Here is a 15,128-nt window from a genome sequence, read left to right as displayed (position 1 = left end):
ATATGGATTGGGGCTAAGAAATGAAAGAGGAAGCCGCCTGATAGAATTTTGCACAGAGTACAACTTAATCATAGCTAACACTTGGTTCAAGAATCGTAAAAGAAGGTTGTATACATGGAAGAACCCTGGAGATACTGACAGGTTTAAGGTAGATTACACAATGGTAAGACAGAGATTTAGGAACCAGGTTTTAAATTGTAAGACATCTCCAGGTGCAGATGTGGACTCTGATCACAATCTATTGGTTATGATCTGTAGATTAAAACTGGAGAAACTGCAAAAAGGTGGGAATTTAAGGAGATGGGACCTGGATAAACTGAAAGAACCAGAGGTTGTACAGAGTTTCAGGGAGAGCATAAGGGAACAATTAACAGGAATGGGGGATAGAAGTACAGTAGAAGAAGCTTTGAGAGATGAAGTAGTGAAGGCAGCAAAGGACCTAGTAGGTAAGAAGACAAGGGCTAGTAGAAATCCTTGGGTAACAGAAGAAATATTGAATTTAATTGATGAAAGGAGAAAATATAAAAATGCAGTAAATGAAGCAGGCAAAAAGGAATACAAATGTCTCAAAAACGAGATCGACAGGAAGTGCAAAATGGCTAAACAGGGATGGCTAGAGGACAAATGTAAGGATTTAGAGGCTTATCTCACTAGGGGTAAGATAGATACTGCCTACAGGAAAATTAAAGGGACCTTTGGAGAAAAGAGAACCACTTGTAGGAATATCAAGAGCTCAGATGGGAACCCAGTTCTAAGCAAAGAAGGGAAAGCAGAAAGGTGGAGGGAGTATATAGAGGGCCTATACAAGGGCGATGTACTTGAGGACAATATTATGGAAATGGAAGAGGATTTAGGTGAAGATGAAATGGGAGATAAGATACTGCGTGAAGAGTTTGACAGAGCACTGAAAGACCTGAGTCGAAACAAGGCCCAGGGAGTGGACAACATTCCATTAGAACTACTGATGGCCTTGGGAGAGCCAGTCCTGACAAAACTCTACCATCTGGTGAGCAAGATGTATGAGACAGGCGAAGTACCCTCAGACTTCAAGAAGAATAAAATAATTCCAATCCCAAAGAAAGCAGGTGCTGACAGACGTGAAAATTACCAAACTATCAGTTTAATAAGCCACGGTTGCAAAATACTGACGTATATTCTCTACAGACGAATGGAAAAACTGGTAGAAGCTGACCTCGAGGAAGATCAATATACAGGATTCCGTAGAAATGTTGGAACACATGAGGCAATACTGACCCTACGACTTACCTTAGAAGCTAGATTAAGGAAAGGCAAACCTACGTTTCTAGCATTTGTAGACCTAGAGAAAGCTTTTGACAATATTGACTGGAATACTCTCTTTCAAATCCTGAAGGTGGCAGGGGTAAAATACAGGGAGCGAAAAGCTATTTACAATTTGTACAGAAACCAGATGGCAGTTATAAGAGTCGAGGGGCATGAAAGGGAAGCAGTGGTTAGGAAGGTAGTGAGACTTGGTTGTAGCCTAGCCCCAATGTTATTCAATCTGTATATTGAGCAAGCAGTGAAGGAAACAAAAGAAAAATTAGGAGTAGATATTAAAATCCATGGAGAAGAAATAAAAACTTTGAGGTTCACCGATGACATTGTAATTCTGTCAGAGATAGCAAAGAACTTGGAAGAGCAGTTGAACGGAATGGACAGTGTCATGAAAGGAGGGTATAAGATGAACATCAACAAAAGCAAAACGAGGTTAACGGAATGTAGTCGAATTAAGTTGGGTGATGCTGAGGGAATTAGATTAGGAAATGAGACACTTAAAGTAGTAAAGGAGTTTTGCTATTTGGGGAGCAAAATAACTGATGATGGTCGAAGTAGAGAGGATATCAAATGTAGACTGGGAATGGCAAGGAAATCGTTTCTGAAGAAGAGAAATTTGTTAACATCGAGTATAGATTTAAGTGTCAGGAAGTTGTTTCTGAAAGTATTTGTATGGAGCATTGCCATGTATGGAAGTGAAACATGGACGATAACTAGTTTGGACAAGAAGAGAACAGAAGCTTTCGAAATGTGGTGCTACAGAAGATTGCTGAAGATGAGATGGGTAGATCATATAACTAATGAGGTACTGAATAGCATTGGGGAGAAGAGAAGTTTGTGGCACAACTTAACTAGAAGAAGGGATCGGTTGGTAGGACATGTTCTGAGGCATCAAGGGATTACCAATTTAGTATTGGAGGGCAGCGTGGAGGGTAAAAATCGTAGAGGGAGACCAAGAGATGAATACACTAAACAGATTCAGAAGGATGTAGGTTGCAGTAGGTACTGGGAGATGAAGAAGCTTGCACAGGATAGAGTAGCATGGAGAGCTGCATCAAACCAGTCTCAGGACTGAAGACCACAACAACAACAACAACAACAACAACAACAACAACAACAATCCTACGTCCCGTGGGTCGTTCCCATTTGGTCAGTCCAGGTCCATGACCTGTCCCATACACACACCCACCACCTCCCACTGCACCCAGTCACAGGCATTTCCTACTCAATAAAAGGCAGAGCCATATGTGAAAGCAGCCATGTTATGTATCAGCTATGCCCCAGTTACTGTATAGCATTCTGTGTGGGCATGGCAAGTAATCAACTGTCTACTCGCATGAATGGCCACCACCAAACTACAAACTTGACCTCTCAATCGCCAAATATGCTGCATACCACAACACAAATAACTTCACTATGTGGGCCATTTGGATACTCCTTTGCAGCCCAAGTTTCTCTGAAATATGCAGATGGGAATTGTCTCTCCAATACATCCTGTGCTCTCACAATCTCTTGGGCCTAAACCTCCACTATCCTGTGTGCACTGCCTTATCTTGCCTTTTCCCTTCTCTCTTCTGTCTGTCCATGTCACTCCTTTTCTGTCCAGATCATTCTCTGCTTTCTACTACCACCCCTCCCCCCTCCCCCCCTCCCCATGTGACGTTCTTTGCCTCCCTCCCCCCTTTTCAACTTCTCTTCTGTCTTTTTTGCTTCCCTTTCTCCATCTTCATCTGCACCTTTCTCCCCTTTTGCCCCCTCCCCTCAGTTTCCCCCCCTCTCCACCTTCTTCCATCTCTTTTTGTTGTACTGTCTGTTTTTTTTTTTTTCTCTTGTGCAGCCATGAAGTCATCTGTCCAAAGGACTGCCTCTTTTCTGCTACCACCTCCTTGTGCCCTTCCTCACCCCCATGCCACTTCCCTCAGCTAAGACCACTGCTTTCAATAATTGAGAATCAATAATTAAGTCTTGCTGTGGCCATCAGAGTGTGACTGTGAATGTCTGTGTGGTTTGTGTGTGAATGTACTATTGCTGGAAAAAGAGCTTGTACCCGAAAGCTAGTGTGAATGCGGTTTTCTGTTGTGTGTTTCTGTGCTCCATGCATCGATCTGCTATAAATGACTGGTTGCTTTTCCCTTATTTTACGTATAACAAATGACTTGGTATGATAAGCACCAAAAAATTCAACATGCAGTTGCACATTACATTTCTTGTACTGCGTAAGTGGTAATGTAACATACTTTATTCCAACACATTGTGACCTTTTGAGTTGCTGTATCTTCACAATTAGTTGGTTCATTCCAGCAATCTGAAGCTTGTGTGGTGTGGTACTGGATTGTGGTGTTCATCCATATCCTCCTCAAGCACACCTGCACATTTTGTCTTGAAAATGTATATGAGAGATCATATTTGTATTTTTGTGGTAGAGTACCCGGGCATTGTGCACAATGATATCCAGTAATCAACTAAAAAGAGCCCAGTACCATTTCCTGTTATGGATATTTATCCTGTACTGATTCACATTTTGATGTGTTTGACCACTTCCACCCATATGCTTGCTGTATTTTGTCGGATCGGAGGATTGAGGAAATTCAGTGTGTTTCCTTTACCAGACAGAGTATCTTTCAGTTACTGGATTTACACCATATGTATCTGATGGTGCCAAAATGATGAAAGTTGTATTTATACAGCAACAGAACATTATTCTTTTGTATGGCAAAATGATTAGTTCTTCTTTCATCTTTCTCTATTTCCATCTTCTCCAGAAGGAGGCAATTTTGTGGAAAATTGTAGAAAAAGGCGTAAAAATGTAATAATTATTAAAGTGCTCTCATTAGTATTACTTTTGTGTAACACTGAAAATGTAGCATGTATCCCCATGATACAAATAATGTTGCATACATTTCAGTAAATGACATGTGATTGTTGGCTTATTAAGACACTATTTATTGTTTTTGCACATGAATGATAAAATATTTTAATTATTATGCTTACTCTAAATTCATGGATGTGATAAGAATGAGGCTGTAGAAAACATGTTTAAAATTAATTGCAAATTGTTTCCAGTAGTGGACTGCTTCTTGCAACTATTAACACAAAACTGAAAGAACAGCTGTTTGATGTTCAGCAGTCCTCGAATAAGCATAACAAGATTATAGAAGGTCATTGTCCAAAAAAATCAACAAAATTCCAGTCCTGTCATGTGTACCATTAATGTAACCATGGGTACTAAGGGGATAAAGTAGTAATGTTTTACCATGTGCAGCATATGCCATTTGTGAACAAGATATAAATCATCTATTTGTATGCTTTTCTCATGTCTGATGTACTCAAAGTTAATATATGTATTAATAGGTGATACTATTTTTTTTTTTTAAAAAAAAAGAACATATTATCTCCATCATCATGTAGTGAGGTTAAAACCTCAATTTATAAAGATAGTAGCTTGTCAGTAGTAACAGATGACAGTAACTTATCATCTAGCAAATATGTTTATGATTAATTATTTCAATAACCTTGTAATTTTCAAACGTGGCTTTGTTTCATATTAAATAATGTAAGATATTTTACTTTCTTAGTTGTAACTTGTTTTAAATTAACATCTGGTTCTATTAATTCTGTTTCTGATATTTTCTCTTTATCTGCTGGAAAATCCTGTACTGAACCAATAGTACCTATATTTTCATTTTTGTTCTGTATCATTTCTTCCACAAAATCTAAACAGGCATTTAAAACTGTGCATTTTTACCACCTATGTTAGATAGTCCTGTTTCCAATTGAGAAACCGTGTTACATAGCTGACAAAATCCATTATCTATTTGAGAAACACTTTCTTCCACTTTTTCAGTGTGTTATTCACTTCTGACAACACATCCATATGTCTTGTTTTGCACTTTTCCGTGAGCCAGGCCTTTGATCTTCTCTCAGTTAGTAATTAAAATGGGTCATGGAAGTGGTGTTGATAGTTATTAGAAAGTTACTAATCATAAATGATATATCATTCTTTGAACTGTGTCATTAACAAGTCAGTGAAAATCATTGAACAAATTCAAAGTATAAATTGAAATTTACTCTCTACATCTACATCTTTATAATCTGTGAACCACTCCGAAGTGCGTGGCAGTTTATGTCCCACTGCTCCCATTCCGTTGACATATGAAACTATCAGTTGGAATTCACCTAATAAGGTCACTGTGTGGATTGAAATTAAATGCACTGTTAATGATTGCTATCTTATTTAAAGTAAACCCCTCGAGTTTTGATAAAGTGAAGTGCATTTGGAGTTCATATATGCCGTGTTTGCCACTCGTGGGTAGAAGTGGCATCTGCTGTTCATTTGCAGATACTGCACGTGCTAGATCGCCACTGTAAGGTCACTGTTTCAACTGCAGACTGGTCCGCCGTGTGGAACTGCCGGCTTTAAACTGCCGCCGGTCAGGTCGAGCGTGCCCACTGCACTCTCTTTTGCTGTTGTCTCGAATTGTTCTCTTGGAGACTGAACTAAAAGCGTATCACACAAACTGTGCCCACAGAATCTCTGTATGTAGCTCTGACTGTCAGCTTTTTAATCTTCTTTGCCCAAGTTTACTCAAAATTAATTTAAATTTCCATAAAAACTTCTTTGCTTTTAATATTTACTGACAAATATTGTGTAACCTTCATTATTAGTGTTTGGTCTCGCTATTGAATTACTTGACTTGTTCTCTTTATTACTGAGAAAAATTCTCTCTTATATATTCTTTGAATCTAATAGTAATTATTTTAAAATTGTTCTAAGTACAAATTGTAAAGCATACGGTAACTTCTCGACGTATTAAATAAGCAGTTGTCAGACTTCCAGTTAATGTCGATTCTTCATCGGTGTAAATGTTATATACACTTAAGTCACACTACTTAACTACAATACTTCAGTACCGTGTTAAAGTAATCTGGCCATTCACTTTAGAGTAAAAACTTTTAGTCCAGTCTTCCAGTTTTATATATTAAATTCAAAGTAATCCCGAGGTCTCCAGTTCTCATTACGTCGTACAGTCGACGAGGCTCGATCGCTTCACTGGGAGTGTCATTTCAGAGACCGTATCACGAAAATGGCCGAAGCCGTCGACAGAACTCGAAAACTGACTGCAGAGAATATGAGGCAAGAATTGTGATAACTGGCAAAGTTATTAGTGTAAGCAAACTGACAATGTGTAGAACTGCTGAATAGGACCTTTATTACAAATCCTACAGATTGAAGGGTAAGACAAAACTCTCAGAGGCTGCTAGGGCAAAGTGAGTTAGTTGCTGCAGTTTGCTTCTGTGTATGTTGAAAAATGGTGCTGCAGGGTGAATCAGATTCATTTCTGTCATTAAGATTTATGGTAGGTACAACCAACAACCAGGGAAGTAACTGCTGCTATCCACAGGATGTCCCACCAGTCCTCACATTGTAAGTGTTGTGTCCACTGTGGGTCATGTGATTCACCCACATTTTTGAAATACAGTTAAGCCGTGGATGGAAACAGTGATGTATGAAATTGCATATATTCTTCAACAAGACAATACACTGGCATAATTGAGCCATTTGTACAAAACAACAGTATGTCAGACAAGTTTGAAATCTATATGTAGGTTTATATCTACATACATCCTCCTCTTGCCACCGTATTGTGTGTGGCGGAGAGTACCCTATACCACATTACCTTTTCTGTCCCACTTGCAAATAGAGTGAGGGAAGAACAACAATCTGTATGCTTCCGTACGAGGCCTAATTTCTCTTATCTTCGTGGTCCGTGTCTTTGTCTGAAGAATTTTGACCTCGTAACGGCCCTCATTTAAATCTCCCGGATTACTATACGTGGAGCACAGTTGAAAGGTTGTGTAGAAAATCTCGACACTCCGACGTGACATCGTTAAGGACCACCACTAAGGTAGAATTTACTGTAATGAACTCGAGATACTTTATATTTTGCATACGTGAGGATGCCGTTATTCTGGTTAAAGAAAGATACGTTGAATGGTCTCTAATGATTTTTTGTAAATAAATTTTTAGTAATAATATTTTGTTTAAATGAAATGTTAAATTTGTCTAGATTCTGCTGCTGTACATTGTTTAGCACTCTCTTTTGCAATATTTTATGTATATTTCACTTTTCATCATCGTCATCATCCCGAACGGTTTCCGGCCCCAGGCCGGGTCTGTTTAGCACGTGAGCCTTGCCCTCTAGTCCTATTTTCCCGACATCTTTTTGTGTTTGTTTCGGTCCAGTCCTCACCTCTTTTTTCGACACACTCCTCCAGATATTTCAGCCGTCTATGCTCTGGTCTTCTTCCTGGTCATTTTCTTCGCATCTCCTTTTCGTGTATTTTCCTGGGAATATTCTTGTTTTCTGTTCTCTTCAAGTGCCCGTACAGTCTTAACCTTTATGTTTCTGTCCTGCTCTGCAAGGTTTCCTCTTTCACTATTTCCCTTGCCCTTTCATTCATCATCGTATACCGCCTTGTTACTGCTGTACTATTTCTGAGGAACTTCATTTCACACGCCTGTAATCTTCCGAGCACCCTAATACTTTGCAGGAATGCTTCTGCATGTCTGCCATGTTGACTGATCTCTTTCTAATTTCTTCCTTTTTCCTCTATCACACTCCCCAACTAGTTGACACTCTCCACATTCTCGAGTTGTTCACCTCCAATCCTTATTCCGCTAGTTGGCCTTTCTTTTTTTCTAATTGCAACAAGGATCTCTCATTTGTTTACATTAAATTTCATTCCATACTGCCTCACAGTTTCTTCCCAAGCATCCAGTTGTTCCTAAATCTCCTCCTCCCTGTTTCCCAAATCATCAAGTCATCTGCCACCTTAGTCATTATCTCATCCAAGACCACAATGAAGAGGAGATATGACAAAGCACTGCCCTGTTTTACACCATTTGTTTGATGGAACGAATTCGTCCTTTCATTTCTCACCTTCATAGATTGCAGGCTTCCACTGTACATCTCCCAATCTGAACCTCTCTGTTTCCCCACTCTCTTCTTTCCTAGTTCTTCCCAGACCTTTATTCTACAAAAACTATCAATACCTTTTCTATGCTGAGAGACACCATCACGAGGTCCTCCCCAAATTCATAGTGGTACTCTTGGAGTTGCCTCACTGCAAGTATGAGGTTAACAATTCACCTCCCAGGTCTGAAGCCTTTCTATTACTCTCTCAGTTTGTCCCCAACCCTTGTTTGGACTCTGGTCTCAAAGATCTTTTCATGTACCATGACTCCTGTACCGTGACTCCTGTAGTTCCTAGAATCCTTCCTACTCACATTCTGGAATAGAGGGACAATTAGTGTCCTCTTCTAATCTTCTGGAGTCTTCTCATTCCATGCCACCCTCATCACATTACGCAGCCACTGTTTCCCAATTTCTTCTGCCCCTTACCATTTCGACACTTACTTTGTCCATACATAGTGCCTTTCCACTTTTCATCTTGACCAAACCAATGCCAGTTCCACTTCTTTTCATTTTAGGTTCTTCCCTCCCAGAATTTAGTCCCACCTCCTTTACTCTATTATCCTCATCTCAAAGTCCATTTGGATTTAGCAGGCGCTCAGAGTACTCTTTCCACATTATCTTTAGCATCTCTTTGTTATTAAACTTGTTCCCATTTCCATCCATTATTGTTGGATCCTCTCTCAAACCTCTCCTCTTACTTATGACCATTGTGTATAGTACTTTCTTACTTCCTCTCCTGTCTTCCTCCAACATCTTTGTCCATTCTTCCATCCATTTCCTTTTCTCCTCAGCCACTATCTTATTTGCCTCTTTCTTCTTTTTCTCATACTCCTCTCTCGATAATTCAGTCCTTTCTTGGAACCACAGTCTGAAGGCCCTGTTCTTCCTTCCCACTACCTCCTTGATTCTTTCATTCCACCATGCCCTTCCTTTGATAACCTTTCCTTAAGAATCTTCTGGTATTGTTCCTTCACTTTCTTTACCTTCAGGTTCTATACTCTAATTTTCTTTTTTATGGTTCTCTGCCCTTTTCCATTCCTTTGTGATTCTCATGCTCATCGCCTGTAGCCAGAGGTCACTATCCATTGCCTCAGGCGGTCACTATCCATTGCCTCTGGTGGTAGTACCTTTATATCTGTTACAGTTCTCTTCCTTTCCCAGTCATAGAGCATGTAATCACTAAATATTTATGCACTAGATTCCTACTGTAGCACATTACTTGTTGCTCTGTTTCGTCCGAAACCAGGAGTTATCTGACCAGTTCTCTTGCAGAATTCCTGCAATATCTTTGCTTCTTCATTTCCACTTCCCCATTCTTCTGCTCCTAATAAATGTTCAAACCCCCATCTTTCACTCCCTACATGTGCATTCAAGCCTCCCATGACCATGATCCTTTCACCATTAAAATGCTTTTGTATTTCTTCCTCGAAGTCCTCCTCCTCTCGAGATGTACAGCCCACTTGAGGGGCGTATACCTGAACCACCTCCGTACTTCTTTCCTATGTCATTATTCTCATCTACATTATCCTGTTGCTTATCCTCTGTACCTATTCTGTTATACCATCCCCCACAACAGCTCTCACTCCCTTTTGTCTTCTTTCTTTATTCCCAGTCCAGTACAATCTGTAATCTTTCCTCAGTTCCCTCCTGCCTTCTCCTTTCCATCTTATTTCTCTCAAACCTAAAATATATAGCTTTATCCTTTCCATTGCATCTGCTATTTCTTCTGCATTTCCTGTCAGTGTTCCAGTGTTCAGAGTTTCAGTTTGTAGTTAGTTTCCCGTGCTGGGTCACTGCCTTTTATATCCATTCTTTCTGAGGCTATTTCCCAGGTTGAAAGCTAATTGTTGATCCACTGTTGGCTACCTAGGCCCTTAACAGCTTTACCAGTGCCCCATTAACCACCACCTTTTAGATTTCCTACAGGACCTTCATAGGTACTGTATCGGTCTTGGGGCACTCAAAATCCCCACTGTACTTTACCCATGTAAGCCATCCCCTACATTGTGGTGTTGACCACCTCTCGTGACTTGCCTGAGTGCTTTGTCTTCTGAGAGGCATATTTTATTTCTACTTCACCTCAAACATCAGCAGATCAATTTTCAGTTTTGTGAAATAGTCAGTTTCTTCTGAAAATTGCAGTATCCATTATAAAACTTTATAATGCAAAAGACTCTTACTGTACCACAGTTTATTATCATTACATATAATTTCAGTCACGATCAAACCAGTTTCAATACTATACTGTAGCTTTTGCGGAGAATGAAGACTAATATTTTCTTTATATCAAATTACGAAGATTGTCCACATAGAATGATGATTTCTATAATTTTATTGATATAATACAGAAGATAATATATCCTGAAGAAGAAGCTGTCATCATCTTCTGATTGTTGACCGTTGGCTAAATGATCACATCTGACACTACAAAAGTCTGTATCAAAATGCAAAAGATGCCAGTGTTGTCTTAACACCCATCAATACCACATGGAATAAAGAGAAATTCATTTTTATTAATGTAGTGAAACATAGATGTCAAGAACACATTATACTACTAAAATATAAAGATATACATCTTTTTGCTCAGGCTGATTAGGTAGAATTGTCAGCAGGATGATCTTGTGACATTATGTATGAAACTTGACCCTTGTTTGGATTTCTAAAATGTTTTAAGCTCTTTCCCTTACCTAAAAAATCTGATCAGTGCTCAGGAGGGACTGCTAAATTAATCACTGAGGTTTCTTGCAGTGTTACACTTAAAATATGAGGGGTTCAGAGCACAAGTGGTGTAACTCCACCTACAATAGTTTTCAGTAAGAGGTGCATTCATTAAGAACAATTATTAATGCTAATAATTTATTTGTATTGATGAATACAGGATAATGTGCACTAAAATCTCTCTCAATATAGTATGACTTGTTAAACAAAAAAGAAAGGAGTTACTCAGTTTGTGCGCTGAACACTTTTATCCTTCATCCACTGTAGCCTCAAGTACATTGTGTGAATACAGGTTCATTGTTTGCCTCGTCTGAAATCTGATCACGGGAATCTGAACGTGGAGTAGACGCCTTCGTAGGCAAGTTCATGAAGAATGCATGATACACAGGAGGAATAAATTTTAGAAGATCTAAATGTGTGCTTACGAAAATCCACCTCATGAAATTCTTCACTCTGACGGAAACTTGATTTAAACATCATGGAAAATGGCATTGCCCTTTCAAATTGCATCCATCTGACTTGCTGCCAATTTAACAGATGCCCATCAGTAGCCCTTTTCCTGATCACTGTGCTGTCTAGTAGCTTCTTCGTTGACACACAGTCGTATTCATTATGCAAACAATTAAAGGCTTTATCTTTTTACTCCCTTGGATATTATCTACTCAATCACCAGCTGAGTAAATATATTGTTTTTTTTTTTTTTTTTTTTTGTGCCTGGCTAATTCAATCAGACCAAAGTCTGCATCATTAGGTAGGTAGCAATGGCCAGGTATCATAAATTTGTAGTTTATTACTTCCACTTTCATGTCTGGGTCCTGCATTGTTTTCATCAAGGAAACACACATGTTAATTACTGTTCTGCCATGTACATGAATCAGAATATGCAGTTCATGAATCAGTTACAGGGAACTCCTTTCCTATACACCTGTATAATCTCCCTTCATTTATTTCCACACCTGTATACTATTATTTCCTACCCTAAGAAGTACTGAGTTTGACTGAACAAGTCCCCGAATGTACACACTGTGTCTGGAGTAGTCTGCTAATTTCCAAAAATTTTTGAATATTTCTTTCCTTTTACTGCCTCAATTTTTGCATTACATTCCTTCCGGCAGTTATGCCTTGTCCTGAAATATCTTTTCTGGGATGTTCTTTCCACTATGAGATATATATGATTGTCCGCTGTTCCTGTTATTCTCATGGATGTTCCATTTCCATTTGTTGGGAGTTCACGTCCTTTCATATCCCCTAGCAGTATGATAAATAAAGTTACATCAAATACTGTAGTTGCATGCTACAATGCAGTTATTGTATGTTCATAGTATACACAATAAGTAATTGTTATAAACTGCACTTCTCTTCAGGTGTATGTATAATGGTAAAATGCAGCACCCTTCAATGGGTTAGGTTAGAAACAGTATCTTATTCATTTTGGCTACTGTAGAATATTATTAATTATTATTGGTGTGGCCTACCTGTCATAGCATCATTCATAGGAATATTTTCCTCGCTGTGTGGTGGATATTCTGAACAACACTCTAGAATATGGTCAGTACAAGAACCTTCACATTCCATCTTCTACTAATGCACGTGGACATATGTACATTGTGCTCTGAACAAAGGTGGGAAACAGTTAAAGCACTAACACAGTGCTGCACTCTATGCACAAATGGTGAAACCTCAGAGGTGTGTACTTATAGCTCTGAACTGTAGATGTCTCCCTGTTAATGAATATCTCTAAAACTCGTTTTCAACGAAAAGTGGAGTTACACCACTTGTGCTCTGAACCCCTCCTATGCAACTAGCAACAATGGCCAGTTTCTGGTGGCAGACTGTGTTATAACAATAGTGTAAGATAGATATTCATCACATATTTCCTTTCTAGGTCTATAGAAAATGTTACACTGAGTGACAAGGATGGGAAAGAGATATAGTGCTCTAATAAGATGTTCATGGTATTTTTATCTTACATGTCTTCACTGAATTATGAACTATAATCTGTATGTCAATTCATTTCAGGCTGATACCACATTGTTTAAAAGTTGTTTTTATTTTTTTACTGAAAGTTTCAAATGATCAACAGGTGTGTGGTAAAGGATTCCTGACCCGTGTTGATCTTCGCATCCATGCAACAGTGCACACAGGTGAAAAGAGTTTCCAGTGTGAGTGGTGTGGGAAAGCATTTGCAAGGCGTGATGCACTTCGCTGCCATCGACGGTCACATACAGGTGAACGTCCATATACATGTGATGTCTGTGGACAGAGCTTTACACAGTTCTCTCCACTCACTATTCATAAACGTCTCCACACGGGTGAGCGACCATACGCTTGTGACATTTGCTCAAAAGGGTTTGTGTCGCGATCTACCATGATGGCTCATCGAAAGAAGTGCAGCAGTTAGTGTTTCTAATTTATGCATTTTGCCATGTCCTCTGAAAATTTTATTTAATTTTAGGAAGAGTGTATCTTCTGAGTTTTAATTATTTGTAGAAATTTTGTTTACATTGAAAAAATTTTAATCAGTGTTTATTTTTAAATTTACTGTAGAATTACCGTTTATGTAGTTTACAAAATTTTTATTAGGCTCCTGAAATGGAAATTATTAACGTAATTGCAATTTTCTATGAAAATGTGCATTCTGGATGGATGTAAACTTTATTACACAAGGAAATAATAATAGTGACTTGTTTTTATATTGATTTGATGTGAATATTGCTTTGAAAATGTAACTTTTTTCTGCATAGTCACAGTTATGGAATTTGTTTCAATATAATTTTCTTTGTAATTTCATTTTGTTATATGTCTTGTTGAAATGAAAAAGAGCAGTATAAATTGCACCAGTTCTTATAGAACCATTTTTTTTTGAGTATATGATGTAGTGCAATAAATTATGGAGTAATGCTTAATGTAAGCTCAGATCATTATCCTGAACATACATGCTATGAAGATACAGGAACTTTTGATTCTGGAACAAAGAGGTAAGTTTTTTTTTGGGAATATGTGCCAAAACAAACTTTTTGGCTAATCTTGATTGGTGGTGAAGTGTTTAGAAACACACACACACACACACACACACACACAAAATATGAAAGCTTTGAGGTTGAGTTCTTTTAATGAAAGCAATGTATTTACCATTTGTATTTTTAAAATTACATTTAACTTGACGGATTCTACTAAATACTGGAAGTTGGAAGTTCAGTGCCCTTCTTGGTACATAAAATCATGTTTCATCATCTAAATTGGTTTAGTCAACATTAGTAAGACCTCAGAATTATCAAGTGACTGGAAATCAGATGTTCTGTAATGAAGCTACATTTTTAACAGAGCAGTTTCTTGGCTCTATGTATCATTCATAACTACTGTTGTGTACAGGTATCTTCAGTATCCAAAGAACTGTGACTGAAGCCCGAACAAGAGGGAACTAACATGCATAGAGATTAAAAAATAGTGCTTTGATAATGGCTAGGCACTAGCCGAAATCTGGATTTGTGTAATTAAAAAAAAAAAAAAAAAAAAAAAAAAAAAAAAAAAAAAAAAAAAAAAAAAAAAAAGGTTATTTTTGTGCTCTATGATTTATAAATCAAGTAACAGTCTCTGAGTGCACCCACTTTCCTGGTGGAAGGTAACCTGATGAAGTGAAAAAGTTAATGAATAGCTATGATAGGAAGGGGGAAGAGGAGGAGGAGGAGAATAATAAAGAAAGAACAATTCATCATCTTTTGGGCACACATCTGGAACAGTAACATTTCATCTTTCAGTATTTCGCCTAAAGGCAAACTGGCGACTGAATTAAAACTTCTTGACACAGTGTGTGGAACAGTGTGAAGTAATATTAATTCAGTTACTGACTCACCTTTAAGATGGTTGTACATCTGACAACTGAAATATCAGGTGATGAAATACTGCTGTCACAATACAAGTCTGAAAAATGATTGGATATCCTATCCACTGGCAAAACTTTAGGAACCACAACAAAGCACATGTCTCACAACTTGTAGAGAATTTTTGACATCATAGCAAGACTACACACTGCTAATATTCCTGATCTGCGTTGTTAAGAAAATGGTTTTAAACTGAGTATTATTGCTGAAGTTCTAGATTTGTTATTGTATTTTGCTAAAAGGTAAAACAAACGAA

At 38.2% G+C, this 15,128-nt stretch overlaps 1 protein-coding gene across 1 annotated transcript in view; it reads left to right on the top strand.

Annotated features, from left to right (window-relative positions):
- Positions 1-13,690, top strand: part of LOC124612950 (zinc finger and SCAN domain-containing protein 2-like) — a 187,004-nt gene extending 173,314 nt beyond the window's left edge. The window contains exon 6 of the mRNA XM_047141466.1: positions 13,075-13,690. Within this exon, the coding sequence (XP_046997422.1) occupies positions 13,075-13,392 (318 nt within the window). The 3' untranslated portion in view covers positions 13,393-13,690. The remainder of the gene's footprint in view (positions 1-13,074) is intronic.
- The last annotated feature ends 1,438 nt before the right edge of the window (positions 13,691-15,128 follow it).

This window comes from Schistocerca americana, chromosome 4 (assembly GCF_021461395.2).
Source record: "Schistocerca americana isolate TAMUIC-IGC-003095 chromosome 4, iqSchAmer2.1, whole genome shotgun sequence".
NCBI lineage: Eukaryota > Metazoa > Arthropoda > Insecta > Orthoptera > Acrididae > Schistocerca > Schistocerca americana.
The sequence above is the reverse complement of the archived record's forward strand: the minus strand, read 5'-3'. Positions and strand labels throughout refer to the sequence as shown.